The sequence below is a fragment of the Ranitomeya imitator genome, chromosome 2 (assembly GCF_032444005.1).
Source record: "Ranitomeya imitator isolate aRanImi1 chromosome 2, aRanImi1.pri, whole genome shotgun sequence".
Taxonomy (NCBI): domain Eukaryota; kingdom Metazoa; phylum Chordata; class Amphibia; order Anura; family Dendrobatidae; genus Ranitomeya; species Ranitomeya imitator.
In genome coordinates, this window is record NC_091283.1 from 557,066,056 (window position 1) to 557,084,194 (window position 18,139).

The following is an 18,139-nucleotide window of genomic DNA, read 5'->3' on the forward strand; positions in this document are numbered from 1 at the left end:
CATCTATGGGCCAATATAAACAGTGCAGAGCACTGTATGGGGCACAGCAATAAGGCAATATGAACAGTGCAGAGCACTATATGGGGCACAGCAATAAGGCAATATGAACAGTGCAGAGCACCGTATGGGGCACAGCAATAAGGCAATATGAACAGTGCAGAGCACTATATGGGGCACAGCTATGGGCCAATATAAACAGTGCAGAGCGCAGTATGTGGAGCATCTATGGGCCAATATAAACAGTGCAGAGCACTGTATGGGGCACAGCAATAAGGCAATATGAACAGTGCAGAGCACTGTATGGGGCACAGCAATAAGGCAATATGAACAGTGCAGAGCACAGTATGGGACACAGCAATAAGGCAATATGAACAGTGCAGAGCACAGTATGGGACACAGCAATAAGGCAATATAAACAGTGCAGAGCACAGTATGGGACACAGCAATAAGGCAATATGAACAGTGCAGAGCACTGTATGGGGCACAGCAATAAGGCAATATGAACAGTGCAGAGCACTGTATGGGGCACAGCAATAAGGCAATATGAACAGTGCAGTGGTATCTATTTTTATTTTTGAAATTCACCGGTAGCTGCTGCATTTCCACCCTAGGCTTATACTCGAGTCAATAAGTTTTCCCAGTTTTTTGTGGCAAAATTAGGGGGGTCGGCTTATACTCGGGTCGGCTTATACTCGAGTATATACGGTATATTTGGGGTCCTACTTACCCTTACTAAGCATGAATTACACATTTCTCCCACCCAGTTTTGTTGGTTATGCTCTATGTAATAACCAGGGAAGATGAGGATTGTGAAAACTATTTGAATCAAGTTAAATAGAAAAGTATTAGAAAATGCAATAGAGTTTAAAACCTGTATAAATATTCCACCTTCGGCTTTATTCACACTTAAGTTGAAGCCTCTTGGATCTTTCACAGGTTCTGTTATTTTAACAAGAAAAAAGTGCAGCATATGTTGTGCTTTATTTTTTCCCATTTAAAATGAGACAACCTCTGTAAACCCAGTGGCCCCCATTGTTGTAGTCAAAGGGTCTGTCATGTAATTGATCTGTTTTCTGCTCCTATAATGGAGCACAAAAACAGAAGCCATATTGCAAGTGTGAACCTAGCCTTAACTAGTTTGTGTTCATATCTTCCTTGTATTGCATTAAAGATTAAAATAACTTTGGAAACGATTTAATTTTTTTGTTTTTAATTTCATGCTTGTTTTTTTTTTATGGGACCTTCACCTTTTAATTAACATTGGCCATATTCGGACTCTTCTTTTTTCATTACATTCCATGGAAACTGGTTTAATGGATATATTTTTCATGTGTATGTCGGTACTTTTATGCACATTTTAGCTTATTAAAGGGAACTTGTCATTTCATAAAAAGTAAAATAAAAAATGTACTCACATTCATAAATGTTGTCTGTGGTCATAGATCAGCTGATGGGCGCTCAGGAAAACACAAATTATGTCCAAGCTCTCCTATTAGACTGTGATAATGAGCTTACTGACAGATACTGGGTTAGAGGTCAGCCATTTTCTCTTGTCAGTGCAGCTTTCCTCACACACTGACCAGGACTCTTCTGTCCATAAAATGGCCCCTGGTGGATGGTCATGTCACCAGATCTGTCCATATGCCTCCTCCAGTGGAGAAGCCGCTATCCCATGTGAGGTGTTTTAACAATTGGAGGAGGCTGATGGACATGTCAGGTCACTGCTAGTCCATCAGCAGCCATTGTATGGACAGAAGTGCTGGTCAGTATGTGAGTAAAGCTGCCCGAATGAGAGAAAATGGCCGACTTCTTTACCTGAGAATCAGTCAGTGAGCTTGTTCTACCTAAGAGGAAAGAACTCTTATCTGCCTTTTTCAGCGTTCTTCTTAGCCGATTTATGACCACAGACTACGTTGTTGAATGTGCTGGGAAACCAAGCCTGTAAAAGCAAAACGGCAACATTTTTAATCAAACCCAATTGTGAGAATGAATCTTTGGCTCAAAAATGCATGAATTTAGGGAAAGTTAAATTGTCTAAAATTTGCCTGACCCCTTTTAAAGGGAACCTGTCGCCAGGAATGCTGTTAACCAGCATATATGTGATTAATCTGCAGGCTTATGATGCTGTCCGGTGCCTACACACAGCCAAATTCAGCTGGGAGAAAATTAGCGTTATTCTCCCCGTCAGCATTCAGTTTTCAGTCAAGGAGGCGGGGCGACGCTGGTCAGTGACCGCTCTTGAGTACACAGAACAGCCGCTGTAACTGCACCCCCGGCCCTGTCTGACACCGGCTGTACATTGGGGCTAAGCTTTCAGCCGGGGCCCGTTACAGGGGACGTTCTGTGTACTCACTCAGAGCGGTCACTGAACAGGCGCAGCTCCGCCCCTATGACTGAATACCAAATGCTGGCGGGGAGAAAAAAAATTCTCCCGCTGCGTGGAGGCAATGGACAGAAATGCTGTTAACCTGTAGATATGGGGTTAATCTGCAGGCTAACAGCGTCCGTCCTGGTGACAGGTTCCCTTTTAGGCCGGGTTCACATTTGCGTTTGGGGGCTTTGCGGAGGGCTGTGTACGTTCTCCGTTAAGACCTGCCTACTTCCGCATACTTTTGCATGCGTCCTGCGTACCTATCTTTAACATTGGGTACGCAGGACATGCAGATGTGTCATTTTGACGTGCCCGCCGTCCGCACAAAATGCAACTTGTGTTCCCGTGTGGTCGGCAGGGGCGTCAAAACAACGCATCCGCATGTCCTGCATACCCAATGTTAAAGATGGGTAGGCAGAATGCATGCAGGAGTAGGCGGGGCTTAACAGAGGACGTACGCAGCCCTCCACAAAGCCCCCGAACGCTAATGTGAACTTGGCCTTATATGTGTTCTGGTATGTAATACTAAGTAGCCATCAAGTGATCTTGCATAGAACTTGCCACACTTTCCAGGTCTCCCTCCATTGCAGTGAGTGCGAGATATGGATACAGCCATTGTAGCTGTTGAGTATTTTTTGTTATTTGAACAGGTGTTCTTAAAGAAGCACTCATGTTTTTCTTTCTATTAAGTCCATAAAGCTGTGTAAATGCTACTGTAGTGTCACTGTGTTAATATACTGAGCAAACTCCATCTTCTCCTGTATTCAGCACTGTCCCACTCCTCTTCGGTGTCACGTGATGGTGATTCAGACATTCCGGCGTATGTGTGAGCCACAAGGCTCTTTTACAATGAAAGTTCAGCCATGTTCTGATGCTCCATCAATTTACATTTTGTGAGTCATTAACACACTGACACTAAACTAATGTTAAGGTTTAGGGGGTAAAAAAAAATTAACTGGAGTGCTTCTTTAAAGCGGTTGTCCAGGCTTGGGGTTCAAGTTTACAGTCGTCCTATATGACTGCAGACTTTTAAATCCTCACAGCGTGCACTGGGGATTCACCAGCACCAGAGAATCCTGACTGTGCACACTGCGCTGTTAGGATCCGCCAGCACCAGAGAATCCTGACCGGGCATACTGCTTTGTGAGGATCCGCCAGCACCAGAGAATCCTGAGTGTGCACACTGCGCTGTGAGCATCTGCCAGCACCAGAGAATCCTGATTGTGCACACTGCGCTGTGAGGATCCGCCAGCACTAGAGAATCCTGACTCTGCACACTGCGCAGTGAGGATCCGCCAGCACCAGAGAATCCTGACTGTGCACACTGCGCTGTGAGGATCCGCCAGCACCAGAGAATCCTGACTGTGCACACTGCGCTGAGGATCCGCCAGCACCAGAGAATCCTGACTGTGCACACTGCGCTGTGAGGATCCGCCAGCACCAGATAATCCTGACTGTGCACACTGCGCTGAGGATCCGCCAGCACCAGAGAATCCTGACTCTGCACACTGTGCTGTGAGCATCTGCCAGCATCAGAGAATCCTGACTGTGCACACTGTGCTGTGAGCATCTGCCAGCACTATAGAATCCTGACTGTGCACACTGCGCTGTGAGGATCCGCCAGCACTAGAGAATCCTGACTGTGCTGTGAGCATCTGCCAGCACCAGAGAATCCTGACTGTGGACACTGCACTGTGCATCCGCCAGCACCAGAGAATCCTGACTGTGCACACTGTGCTGTGAGGATCCGCCAGCACCAGAGAATCCTGACTGTGCACACTGTGCTGTGAGCATCTGCCAGCATCAGAGAATCCTGACTGTGCACACTGTGCTGTGAGCATCTGCCAGCACTAGAGAATTTTGACTGTGCACACTGTGCTGTGAGGATCTGCCAGCACCAGAGAATCCTGACTGTGCACACTGCGCTGTGAGGATCCGCCAGCACCAGAGAATCCTGACTGTGCACACTGTGCTGTGAGCATCTGCCAGCACTAGAGAATTTTGACTGTGCACACTGTGCTGTGAGGATCCGCCAGCACCAGAGAATCCTGACTGTGCTGTGAGCATCTGCCAGCACTAGAGAATTTTGACTGTGCACACTGTGCTGTGAGGATCCGCCAGCACCAGAGAATCCTGACTGTGCACACTGTGCTGTGAGGATCCGCCAGCACCAGAGAATCCTGACTGTGCACACTGTGCTGTGAGCATCTGCCAGCACTAGAGAATTTTGACTGTGCACACTGTGCTGTGAGGATCCGCCAGCACCAGAGAATCCTGACTGTGCTGTGAGCATCTGCCAGCACTAGAGAATTTTGACTGTGCACACTGTGCTGTGAGGATCCGCCAGCACCAGAGAATCCTGACTGTGCACACTGTGCTGTGAGGATCCGCCAGCACCAGAGAATCCTGACTGTGCACACTGTGCTGTGAGCATCTGCCAGCACTAGAGAATTTTGACTGTGCACACTGTGCTGTGAGGATCCGCCAGCATCAGAGAATCCTGACTTGCACAATGTGCTGTGAGGATCCGCCAGCACCAGAGAATCCTGACTGTGCACACTGTGCTGTGAGGATCCGCCAGCACTAGAGAATCCTGACTGCACACTGTGCTGTGAGGATCCGCCAGCACCAGAGAATCCTGACTGTGCACACTGTGCTGTGAGGATCCGCCAGCACCAGAGAATCCTGACTGTGCACACTGTGCTGTGAGGATCCGCCAGCATCAGAGAATCCTGACTGCACACTGTGCTGTGAGGATCCGCCAGCACCAGAGAATCCTGACTGTGCACACTGTGCTGTGAGGATCCGCCAGCACTAGAGAATCCTGACTGCACACTGTGCTGTGAGGATCCGCCAGCATCAGAGAATCCTGACTGTGCACACTGTGCTGTGAGGATCCGCCAGCACCAGAGAATCCTGACTGTGCACACTGTGCTGTGAGGATCCGCCAGCACCAGAGAATCCTGACTGTGCACACTGCGCTGTGAGCATCTGCCAGCACTAGAGAATCCTGACTGCACACTGTGCTGTGAGCATCTGCCAGCACCAGAGAATCCTGACTGTGCACACTGTGCTGTGAGGATCCGCCAGCACTAGAGAATCCTGACTGCACACTGTGCTGTGAGGATCCGCCAGCATCAGAGAATCCTGACTGTGCACACTGTGCTGTGAGGATCCGCCAGCACCAGAGAATCCTGACTGTGCACACTGTGCTGTGAGGATCCGCCAGCACCAGAGAATCCTGACTGTGCACACTGTGCTGTGAGGATCCGCCAGCACCAGAGAATCCTGACTGTGCACACTGTGCTGTGAGGATCCGCCAGCACCAGAGAATCCTGACTGTGCACACTGCGCTGTGAGCATCTGCCAGCACTAGAGAATCCTGACTGCACACTGTGCTGTGAGCATCTGCCAGCACCAGAGAATCCTGACTGTGCACACTGCGCTGTGAGGATCTGCCAGCACCAGAGAATCCTGACTGTGCACACTGTGCTGTGAGCATCTGCCAGCACTATAGAATCCTGACAGTGCACACTGCGCTGTGAGGATCCGCCAGCACTATAGAATCCTGACTGTGCACACTGCGCTGTGAGGATCCGCCAGCACCAGAGAATCCTGACTGTGCACACTGTGCTGTGAGGATCCGCCAGCACCAGAGAATCCTGACTGTGCACACTGCGCTGTGAGCATCTGCCAGCACTAGAGAATCCTGACTGCACACTGTGCTGTGAGCATCTGCCAGCACCAGAGAATCCTGACTGTGCACACTGTGCTGTGAGGATCCGCCAGCATCAGAGAATCCTGACTGTGCACACTGCGCTGTGAGGATCCGCCAGCACCAGAGAATCCTGAATGTGCACACTGCGCTGTGAGGATTCACAAGTGTGCGTTCACATAGAGTAACTGCAGACTTGAACCCCAAGCCTGGACAACCACTTTAAGCTGATCAGCAAAGTATTCTGAGATAATTATGGGACAAGATGTCTACACGAGTCTAAGGACTTGTAAAGAAATAAGAATGCCATGTATAGAGCAAAAACAAACTGAAATGTATATATATAATAGTGAGTTAATGTTCACTAAGGCTGTGTGCACACGTTGCGTTTTTTTTTCACGTTTTTTCCTGATAAAAACGCTATAAAACCGCAAAAAAACGCATACAATAAGCATCCCATCATTTAGAATGAATTCCGCATGTTTTGTGCACATGATGCGTTTTTTTCCACGAAAAAAACGCATTGCGAAAAAACCGCAGCATGTTCATTAATTTTGCGTTTTTTTTTTTTTTTTTTTGCGGATTTCCCACTACAAAATGCATTGGGAAGTGTCCGGAAAAAAACGCGGCAAAACCGCATGCAGATTTCTTGCGGATTTCTTGCAGAAAATGTCCAGGATTTCTCGCAGAAAATTCCTGAGAAAAACCCGAACGTGTGCGCATAGCCTAAAGGTGGATATTTACTGTAAAGTGATACAAACACCACTAAATCATCTGATCGTGTAAGTCACTGCGAATAACTTGAGGTGTGGAAGTGCTAACTTCTTTATTTGGGTTTTTTCCTTAGCTCCTATGAAGCGGAAGCCGCGATCTGCTAAATACAGCAGAGAACCTTGTAAGATTCTTTGCTTAATCGCTTTGCACAAATATATCTCTGCGTGAAGAATATGCTCAATAGTGATCTAGTGGCCTAAAATCAAAGTTGTCACACGCCTCTATAAGTAATGCTGCTCTTTCTCCAAAGGCAAGCTTCCTGCATAACTTTCTCTATCTTTTTTTAACTTGACACATGTCTTTGCTTGTTTTTTTTCCACTGGCTGTATTTAAAGCAAAATGCCACACTTCTTAGTGCTTATCTTTGTACCAAAATTAAGTAGGATGCATTCCTTCCTTTGCTAAAAAGCTGTAATAATTCTGAAACCTCACATAGCATGTACATCGCAAGCTGTCAGGATTCTGTCTGCCGCAAGGGAACCCGGTCACATGAGCACAAGTACTGTATGTGATTTGCATACTTCCAACCACATTCCGACTAGACTTACTTGTCCTCATTCAGTTCACTTGTGTATAGCGAGGTTGCACACGTCTAGTCGGAATGTGGCTGCATGTATGCACAGTGCTTACTTGCTGTCAGACCCTGGAGAATCCTGACAGCATGTGGTGGACAAGCTGTGAGGATACAGAAGTCTGAACTTGAATGCAGATTTCTGTGTCCTGAATCTGTTAGCGTGAGTTCAGACTTTGAATCAAAAGACAGGGCCACCCCATTAAGCATGTTTCAGTATTGGGCCTGCCTGAATTCAATTACAGGGAGTTTTCACTTTAAGACAGGTTTGCTACCAATGGGATACTTAATAAAAAGAAATGGGCACTCTTCCCCTGGCCTGTATATTAGGCCATGACTCTAGCACACATCAATGCTACAATCCACCAAGCACGTTGATTGTCTGCAGTTGTGGCGTCACTGCTGCAGCTGAAACCGCTTAGGCCTCTTTCACACTTCGTCTTCTGCTGTGCGGCGTTGTGCAGCAAAATGATGTATCGACGGACGTCACGAAAATGGTGAAAAACGTGTGTAACGCATCCACTGTAATGAGCGAGATTTTCCCGGGCATGCTCAGTGCAGAAAAACTGGATCCGTCGCTGGATTCCTGTGTGTGATGGTCAGCGACTGATCCTGCGCCCATTTGCTTCCATTATAGCTGACGACGGACAGCGCAGGAACCATCGCTGACCGATTTTCCGACGTGCAGAAAAAACTGGGAAAGCGGGTGTACTTTGCTGCAAACTCATTATATTAAAAGTGGGAACACACTTTTAAGGCCTCTTTCACACTTTCATTGTTTAGGTGCCGTCGCAATGTGTCGTTCTGTGCAAAAAACGCATCCTGCAAAGTTGCCCGCAGGATGTGGTTTTTTTTGCACATAGACTTGTATTACCGACGCATCGCGACGTATGGACAAACGTTCCATACGTCGTGCACTGGATGTGTCTGTATTTGCGGACCGTCGTAGCGAAAAAAAAAAACGTTCAAGGGAACGTTTTTTCATACGTCGTGTCCTGCAATTCCTACCGCGCATGCACGGCCGAAACTTCACCCCCTCCTCCCTGGGACTATACAGTGGGCGCGTTAAAACACTGCGTCCGCTGCCCACGTTTCACAGAATTTTAACAACGTCCGTCGGTACGTCGCACCAACGCTTAGCGACTGCAGCATACCGACGGAAGTGTGAAAGAAGCTTAAGTTTAAAGGAGACCAGTTCTTGAATAACTTCCATTTCTGCTGGGCCTGAGCACACCAGCCTGACCTCTTATATGGTGAACGTGCTCTTCTCGTGATATTTCCCTTATCTGCGTGCTTTGTACATGAGTGCCGTGTGCAAGCGCAGAGCCTGATGGGTGAAACAGAAATCACCTGCATCCCTGGTATTGTAGAAGTGGAGGTGGCTGCAATCTCCTTTACTCTGTAGAAGATAGTGTGAAGCTACAGGGAGTTTCTTTACACTGGCCTGGTTGAATATGCTTTTATATGGTTTTCTTGCTGAAATTGGAACAAACCTATAAAGTTTTGGGCTTCGTTCAGACAGACTTTGAAATAATTTTTTGTACGTCGGTAGATGTAGAAAGCACTTGGTTCTCGGCAAGGGTAGACCATTAAAGGGCCACTGTCACCCCCTCCAGCCGTTATAAACTAAAAGAGCCACCTTGTGCAGCAGTAATGCTGCATTCTAACAAGGTGGCTCTTTTAGTTTTTGTTTCTGTTATTCCCACAATAAATGTATTTATAATTTCGCTGAAATGCCTATCTTTGTCCATGGAGGCGGGACTGAAGCCTCCTCTTAGAAGCGCCCAACTGCCGTCACTCTTCTCTTGTGTGAATTCCGGCGCCTGCGCTCTGCTCTTCTGCCTTGTGCAGGCGCATAGAGCATTTGCCGTCCTAGCGCTGGTGCCGGGTTCCGTTCTACGCCTGTGTGGGCAGTGCGGCCACCCTGTTACTGAATCCCCGCCCCGCACTGTGTTATGCATTATGCACAGTGCGGGGCTGGGATTCCTGGGCATGCGCACTGCGCTTCTCAGACGCTCCCCAGGTCCCCCGCCTTTCAGCGTTGCCGGAATATACAGGTATCCTTGCCGGCGTTTGGAGCAGCCGCACAGAACAACGCTGGAAGGCGGGGGACCTGTGGAGCGTCTGACAAGCGCAGTGCGCATGCCCAGGAATCCCAGCCCCGCACTGTGCATACTGCATAACACAGTGCGGGGCGGGGATTCAGTAACAGGCTGGCCGCACTGACCACACAGGCGCAGAAAGGAACCCGGCACCAGCGCTCGGACGGATAATGCTCTATGTGCCTGCGCAAGGCAGAAGAGCAGAGTGCAGGCGCCGGAATTCACACAATAACAGCGCTGAGGGGGCGGCGAAAATCTACACAAGAGATGACTGACGGCAGTTGGGCGCTTCTAAGAGGAGGCTTCAGTCCCGCCTCCATGGACAAAGATGGGTATTTCAGCAGAATTATAAATACATTTATTGTGGGAATAACAGAAACAAAAACTAAAAGAGCCACCTTGTTAGAATGCAGCATTACTGCTGCACAAGGTGGCTCTTTTAGTTTATAACGGCTGGAGGGGGGTGACAGTGGTCCTTTAAGTAATTTTTACAAAATGCTGGCACAGGCACTTAGAGTATGTGCACACGTTGCGGATTCTCTGCGGATCCGCAGCGCTTTTTGAGGTGGAAACGCTGCAGATCCGCAATTGATTTACAGTACATTGTAAATCAATGAGAGAAAAAAATGCTGTGCACACTTTGCAGAAAATCCGCCGCGGTTTAAAAGTAGCATGTCGCTTCTTTTTTGTGAATCTGCAGTGTTTTTGTACCCATTCCATTATAGAAAACTGCAGGTGTAAAAAACGCAACAAAAACGCTGCGGAACCGCACAAAAAAACGCGACCAATCCGCAGGTGCGTTTTCTGCCAGGAGAGGCAGAATCCGCACCAGAAATTCCTAAGCCTAATCCGCAACACGTGCACATAGCCTTAAACAGGTTTTCTCAAATTCTGTCTTCAGAAGCGCCTGATGGTTGAGAATTTGGGCCAGCGTCATGGATGGGCCACTGGCCCGATCTGTGCACACTCTAATGCTGCAAGCAGATAAAGTTCTGCTCCGCTTCAGGGCGGCTTTTCAAAGCATTGCACACCTTGCATTGGAAACTGGCCATCTTTGGTAGACTGTAGAGGTGGCCCCTGTACTGTGGAATTAATAATTCCCACCTCCATATTCTGTTTTTACAAGAATTCTGCAATTTTGCCCATTTTAAGAAAATGAGACAATCCTTTCAACAGGACTCTATAGCCAGGTTTGTTTTCCAATCAGAGATCCATATAAAGCCATGTTCCTACAATGAGTATTTAATGTGTGTTTTTTGCAGATTTATGTAGCATTTCTGCACCAATCAGCTAATTTAGGCTTGTTTTTTTTTTTTTTTTTTTTTGCTTTCTTTTTTGCCCATTCTATTATATAAATTTTTCCAGTGTCGTCTGCTGAAAATCTGCAAACACCATGATGTTCCCTTGTTGGTCTCTCGGTCTCTCTCTCCTCTCTCCTCTCTCCTCTCTCTCTCTCCTGAAAAGCTGGTGTTACACAGTGCAAATCGCTACAGCGCACAAGCGACAACATGGCGATAGGCGTCCACGCCCCTAAGACCTATGTCATCACTCTGCCCACGCCCCTTCATTGGCTGAAAAAAATGGTGCCAAGCGCGTCATACGAAACGCGACTTTGGCGCGAAAGTCGCATACCGCATGGCCGACCCCACACAGGGATCGGGTCGGGTTTCATGAAACCCGACTTTGCCAAAAGTCGGCGACTTTTGAAAATGAACGATCCGTTTCGCTCAACCCTAACGGTGTGCATTATGGAATCCAAAGAGTTCATTTTTGGTGTCCTGACCAGACTGTTCTCCCAGTAAGTAGTTCAGTCTTGTGGAAATGTGGTCGAGGAAACTTTAACCCCTATCTGACCTTGGACGGGATAGTACGTCCAAGGTCAGATCCGTGGCTTTGATGCAGGGCTCCGCGGTGAGCCCGCATCAAACCCGGGACATGTCAGCTGTTTTGAACAGCTGACATGTGCCCGTAATAGGCGCGGGCAGAATCGCGATCTGCCCGCACCTATTAACTAGTTAAATGCCGCTGTCAAACGCAGACAGCGGCATTTACGGTAACTACTGCATCCGGCCGGGCGGCCGGAAATGACGTCATCGCCGACCCCCGTCACATGATGGGGGGTCGGCGATGCGTCTCCATTGTAACCATAGAGGTTCTTGAGACCTCTATGGTTACTGATCGCCGGTGGCTGTGAGCGCCCCCCTGTGGTCGGCGCTCACAGCACACCTGCATTTCTGCTACATAGCAGCGATCAGCAGATCGCTGCTATGTAGCAGAGGCGATCGCGTTGTGCCAGCTTCTAGCCTCCCATGGAGGCTATTGAAGCATGGCAAAAGTAAAAAAAAAAAAAAAAAAAAGTTTAAAAAAATGTAAAAAAAAATAAAAAAATATAAAAGTTTAAATCACCCCCCTTTCGCCCCAATCAAAATAAATCAATAAAAAAAATATAAAATCTACACATATTTGGTATCACCGCGCTCAGAATCGCCCGATCTGTCAACTAAAAAAAAAAGCATTAACCTGATCGCTAAACGGCGTAGCGGGAAAAAAATTCAAAACGCCAGAATTACGTTTTTTTGGTCGCCGCGACATTGCATTAAAATGCAATAACGGGCGATCAAAAGAACGTATCTGCACCGAAATGCTATCGTTAAAAATGTCATCTCGGCACGCAAAAAATAAACCCCCCAGATCACGAAAAATGGAGCCGCTACGGGTATCGGAAAATTGCGCAATTTTTTTTTTTTTTTTTTTTTTTAAAGCAAAGTTTGGAATTTTTTTTCACCACTTAGATAAAAAATAACCTAGTCATGTAAGGTGTCTATGAACTCGTACTGACCTGGAGAATCATAATGGCTGGTCAGTTTTAGCATTTAGTGAACCTAGCAAAAAAGCCAAGCAAAAAACAAGTGTGGGATTGCACTTTTTTTTGCAATTTCACCGCACTTGGAATTTTTTTCCCGTTTTCTAGTACACAACATGCTAAAACCAATGATGTCGTTCAAAAGTACAACTCGTCCCGCAAAAAATAAGCCCTCACATGGCCAAATTGACGGAAAAATAAAAAAGTTATGGCTCTGGGAAGGAGGGGAGTGGAAAACGAACACGGAAAAACGAAAAATCCCAAGGTCATGAAGGGGTTAAACACGCTTGAACATGGTTTTTGTTCAGAAATGAAGTTTTGCGTGGTAGGCCATGGAGGTTGAGTGAATGACTTATTGTATTCTTTGAAACAATTGTACCTGCTGATTCCAGCTCTCCACAGGTGGCTCTTGGACGTGATAACTTTTTTTTTTTTCCATTCCTCTGTCAGAAATCTTGCTGGGAGCACCCAGTCGTGGAAGAAACTTATAGTAAAATGATGTTCTTTCACCTTCTGGATTATGGCCCCAACTGGAACATTCAGCGGTTTAGAAATTCAGTTTAGTTTAAAAATGTTTTTGTAACCATCAGGATGTATTGCAAAATCAAATTGCAAAGCTCTTGAGACGGCTCACTGGGTTTACCCATCATGAGGGGTTTCTTATGTGGCACCTTGGTAATGAGACCCCTTTTTATAGGCCATCAGTTGAACCAGCTGATATTTTTCACTAAGTGGCAGGATTACTTTCTAATTACTGATAGATTTCAGCTGCTGTCATGACTTTCCATGGCTTTTTTTGCCCCACTTTCTCATTATTACACATTGCTTAATTTATGGACCTCGATGGTTTAAGTTCTTTGCCTATGTTGATTGGATAGTTTGTTGAGAATTTCATGTCAATAGCACCTTTTAGAACTAGATTTACTTGGAATATTGATGACGTGTTCAATACTTATTTCACCCACTGTATATTGAAAACTTCATGTCAAGAGCTCATATCTGAGGGCTTGGAAAGATGCAGTAAAAAAACAAAAAAACTTCTTAGAAACTACAGCAAAAACCCTAGCTAATGACCCAGCGTTGGATCAAGTCTTCTGCTCACATGGGGCAGCATGAGCTTTGTGACAGATTCTCTTTAATTATGGGATGGGAAAATGAGACTGTAATCCCTCACCAACTCTTTTAAAATCGGTCAGTAGGACATGCCAGTATACACTACCGGTCTTTAAAGGGAACCTGTCACCCCGAAAATCGCGGGTGAGGTAAGCCCACCGGCATCAGGGGCTTATCTACAGCATTCTGTAATGCTGTAGATAAGCCCCCGATGTTACCTAAAAGAGGAGAAAAATACGTTATATTATACTCACCCAGGGGCGGTCCCACTGCTGGTCAGGTCAAACGGGCGTCTCCGGTCCGCTGCGGCGCCTCCCATCTTCATTACAAGACGTCCTCTTCTGATCTTCAGCCACGGCTCCGGCGCAGGCGTACTTTGCTCTGCCCTGTTGAGGGCAGACAAAGTACTGCAGTGCGCAGGCGCCGGGCCTCTGACCTTTCCGGCGCCTGCGCACTGCAGTACTATCCTCTGCCCTCAACAGGGCAGAGCAAAGTACGCCGGAGCCGGAGCCGTGGCTGAAGATCAGAAGAGGACGTCTTGTAATGAAGATGGGAGGCGCCGCAGCGGACCGGAGACGCCCGTTTGACCTGACCAGCAGCGGGACCGCCCCTGGGTGAGTATAATATAACGTCTTTTTCTCCTCTTTTAGGTAACATCGGGGGCTTATCTACAGCATTACAGAATGCAGTAGATAAGCCCCTGATGCCGGTGGGCTTACCTCACCCGCGATTTTCGGGGTGACAGGTTCCCTTTAATCCCTTTCTGACCTCGGACGGGATAGTACGTCCGAGGTCAGATCCCCTGCTTTGATGCGGGCTCCGGCGGTGAGCCTGCATCAAAGCCGGGACATGTCAGCTGTTTTGAACAGCTGACATGTGCCCGTAATAGGCGCGAGCAGAATCACGATCTGCCCACGCCTATTAACTAGTTAAATGCCGCTGTCAAACGCAGACAGCGGCATTTAACTACCGCTTCCGGCCGGGGGTTGGCGATGCTTCGGAATAGTAACCATAGAGGTCTTTGAGACCTCTATGGTTACTGATCGCCGGCAGCTGTGAGCGCCACCCTGTGGTCGGCGCTCACAGTACACCTGATTTTCAGCTACATAGCAGCGAACAGCAGATCGCTGCTATGTAGCAGAGGCGATCGTGCTGTGCCTCCTTCTAGCCTCCCATGGAGGCTATTGAAGCATGGCAAAAGTAAAAAAAAAATGTGAAAAAAAATAAAAAAAAATTTAAAAGTTTAAATCACCCCCCTTTCGCCCCAATCAAAATAAATCAATAAAAAAAAATCAAATCTACGCATATTTGGTATCGCCGCGCTCAGAATCACCCGATCAACTAAAAAAAAAGCATTAACCTGATCGCTAAACAGGGTAGCGAGAAAAATATTCGAAACGTTTTTTGGTCGCTGCGACATTGCATTAAAATGCAATAACGGGCGATCAAAAGAACGTATCTGCACCAAAATGCTATCATTAAGAACGTCATCTCGGCTCGCAAAAAATAAGCCCTCAACCGACCCCAGATCATGAAAAATGGAGACGCTACGGGTATCGAAAAAATGGCACAATTTTTTTTTTTTTTTTTTTTTTTTTAGCAAACTTTGGAATTTTTTTTCACCACTTAGGTAAAAAATAACCTAGTCATGTTAGGTGTCTACGAACTCGTACTAACCTGGAGAATCATAATGGCAGGTCAGTTTTAGCATTTAGTGAACCTAGCAAAAAAGCCAAACAAAAAACAAGTGTGGGATTGCACTTTTTTGCAATTTCACCGCACTTGGAATTTTTTTTTTCCCGTTTTCTAGTACACGACATGCTAAAACCAATGATGTCGTTCAAAAGTACAACTCGTCCCGCAAAAAATAAGCCCTCACATGGCCAAATTGACGGAAAAATAAAAAAGTTATGGCTCTGGGAAGGAGGGGAGTGAAAAACGAAAAATCCCAAGGTCATGAAGGGGTTAAAAAACAAAAAACCTGCTGAACCAATACTTGCCTTATTTAGAAGGAATGTCATTGCTCCCTTGTTCGTGTTTGTACATGCTCATTGGCAGGTTGATGTAGTTGGCACTATTTTGAGGGCATCTTGCCAACAGATTGTCTTGTAGTGTAGGCGGTTTAATGTTGATCTGTCACCAGATTCCTAAATAAAAACTGAATACATTTTACATAGATTTTTTTTTCCCCAGGGATTTGAAAGAAACTCCTGCATTGCTGACTTAACCTCTGCTCCACTGCTGGCTCTTGGTGTTTGATGGTCTGCAACGGTGATATCACAACTACAGCATATGTGACTCCAGTCAGTAACTGGGTTCAGCGGCCCTGCTCATTGACACTGCATGAGTTGGCTGCAGTGGTCATGTGTGCCCATCAAAGACCAAGAGCATTGTTGGACAGCAGGAGTTAGTATCACATCGCTAACTTCATTAGTTTTTATATACAGCCGTATTTCCCAAACTCTAGCCCTGTTTTCAGGATTCCTTAGTATTGCACAGGATAGGCTAGGTTCACATTAGCGTTTCTGTGCTCAGCGTATCTGCATGCGCAAACGCATACCAAAACGCATGTTTATGCTGCTGTTTTACTCCGTATCATCTTATGCATGACTCCTAAAAAAACAAAAAAAAAACACTGCGTGTTCATTATTAATAATAATAATAATAATAATAATAATAATAATAATAATAATAATAATTATTATTATTATTATTATTATTATTATTATTATAGCGCCATTTATTCCATGGCGCTTTACATGTGAGGAGGGGTATACATAATAAACAAGTACAATAATCTTGAACAATACAAGTCACAACTGGTACAGGAGGAGAGAGGACCCTGCCCGCGAGGGCTCACAATCTACAAAGGATGGGTGAGGATGCGTTTAAATGCGTTTTGGCATGAGTTTGCGTTGTTTATGCGAATGGTGGAGGTAGTGAAATCATTTCCTGGACATGCGCCGTCTAAAGTACGCATGCATATGCATGTCCTTGCTTATCAATGCATTCCCATAGACAGTAATGCATTGTTTTGACACAATCGTCCGCATGATTGAGCGATATTTGATGCCTCAAAAAATGTAACATGTTGCATTCGCCGATCAGCGCCGCACACCGCGAAATGACTCATACATATATCCATTTGCATGCAAACGCATGTCACTGCGTACACCATGTTAAAGATAGATCCGCATATATACGCATGCGCTGCGCACAGATACGCTAATGTGAAACCAGCCTGAGAGAATTCCTGATGCCTTGATGATATTTCCATCACCTTTGCAATACTAAGGAAATCCTGAGGACTGGAGTTTGGGGAAACACTGATCTGCTGTAGCAAGCTGATCAAAATGGATTTTCCATCCATGCATTTTTTTTTTAAGTGAGCGTTTTGAGTCCAGATGAAGAACGGAAAGAGGTGGAAGTGTAGTCTTTCCCTGCCCATCTAGTGCAAATTACCAGCAGCAGGGAAGAGGCATAAGAGTGTAACCTCAGTCTCCACCTAATTGGTTACGCCTCAAATATACGGGATAAAACAGATATTCTGACATGGGTTGGCAAGGTAAGTATACCAGCCTCATCTGGTGTTAAGATCTGTTTTATAATGTGTGCCATCTGATGACAGATCCACTTTAAGAAGATTTTACCATTTTATAAATTGACTTGACTTGAACATTTGAAACGTCCTATTGAGTATTCTGGCGTGCACGAAGAAATGTAATGCTTTCTTAGTGACTTTTACTAACCATTTCTCTTGTATATTCGTACCCTATTCTTGCCGCAAAGCTATTGTAGTTGCTCTTAGAGGCATTCAGCTTTTAGAATCTCCATGTATTTCTTTTAGGCCGGGTTCATTTACAGATGCTCAGTGTGGTTAGGGAATACTTATCCTATTAGGAAGCGTATTTGCTGTAGTTTTATCATTAATTTTATATTTAAAGGGAACCTGTCACCCCGTTTTCTCAGTAGGAGATAAAAATACCGTTAAATAGGGCCTGAGCTGTGCTTTACAATAGGGTATTTTTTGTCCCCTGATTCCCTACCTATGCTGCCGAAATACCTTACAAAAGTGGCCTTTTTCGCCTGTCAATCAGGCTGGTCAGGTCGGATGGGCATGGTCACAGCGCTGTTTCTCCCCCACATCTTGCTTATGTTCCCGTTGGTGGCGTAGTGCTTCTCGCATGCGCAAGTGCCGAATGCACTGCGCAGCTGTAGAAAAAGAGCGCGCTCGCCGCTATTCAGCGGTTTCTTGGTGGGCGCGGCCATCTTCCTGAGGCCGCGCGTGCGCAGATGGAGTCTCCTGCTTCCCGGGACTTCAGGAAAATGGCCGCGGGATGCCGCGTGTGCGCAGATGGACATCGCGGCGGCCATTTTCCTGAAGCCGAGATTGTAGGGAATGTAGGGAATCGGGACAAAAAATACCCTATTGTAAAGCACAGCTCAGGCCCTATTTAACGGTATTTTTATCTCCTACTGAAAAAACGGGGTGACTGGTTCTCTTTAAGAACCTGAAAATTGCTATCCAAATTTTTTTTTTTCCTCCATTACCCCCACAATCAAATGTTTGGCTCAGCCTAGCGTTCATGTGTTTTCAAAGGGGCGAAAGGAGAAATCTACTGCCAGGCTC

At 46.3% G+C, this 18,139-nt stretch overlaps 1 protein-coding gene across 17 annotated transcripts in view; it reads left to right on the forward strand.

Annotated features, from left to right (window-relative positions):
• Nucleotides 1-18,139, forward strand: part of PHF20 (PHD finger protein 20) — a 156,803-nt gene that overhangs the window by 91,989 nt on the left and 46,675 nt on the right. For 5 of the 17 annotated variants that reach the window (XM_069752009.1, XM_069752011.1, XM_069752014.1 and 2 more), the window contains exon 10: nucleotides 6,934-6,981. The exons of the other annotated variants lie outside the window; for them this stretch is intronic. In XM_069752009.1, coding sequence (XP_069608110.1) covers nucleotides 6,934-6,981 — 48 coding nt within the window. The remainder of the gene's footprint in view (nucleotides 1-6,933; nucleotides 6,982-18,139) is intronic. 17 annotated transcript variants of the gene reach the window in all.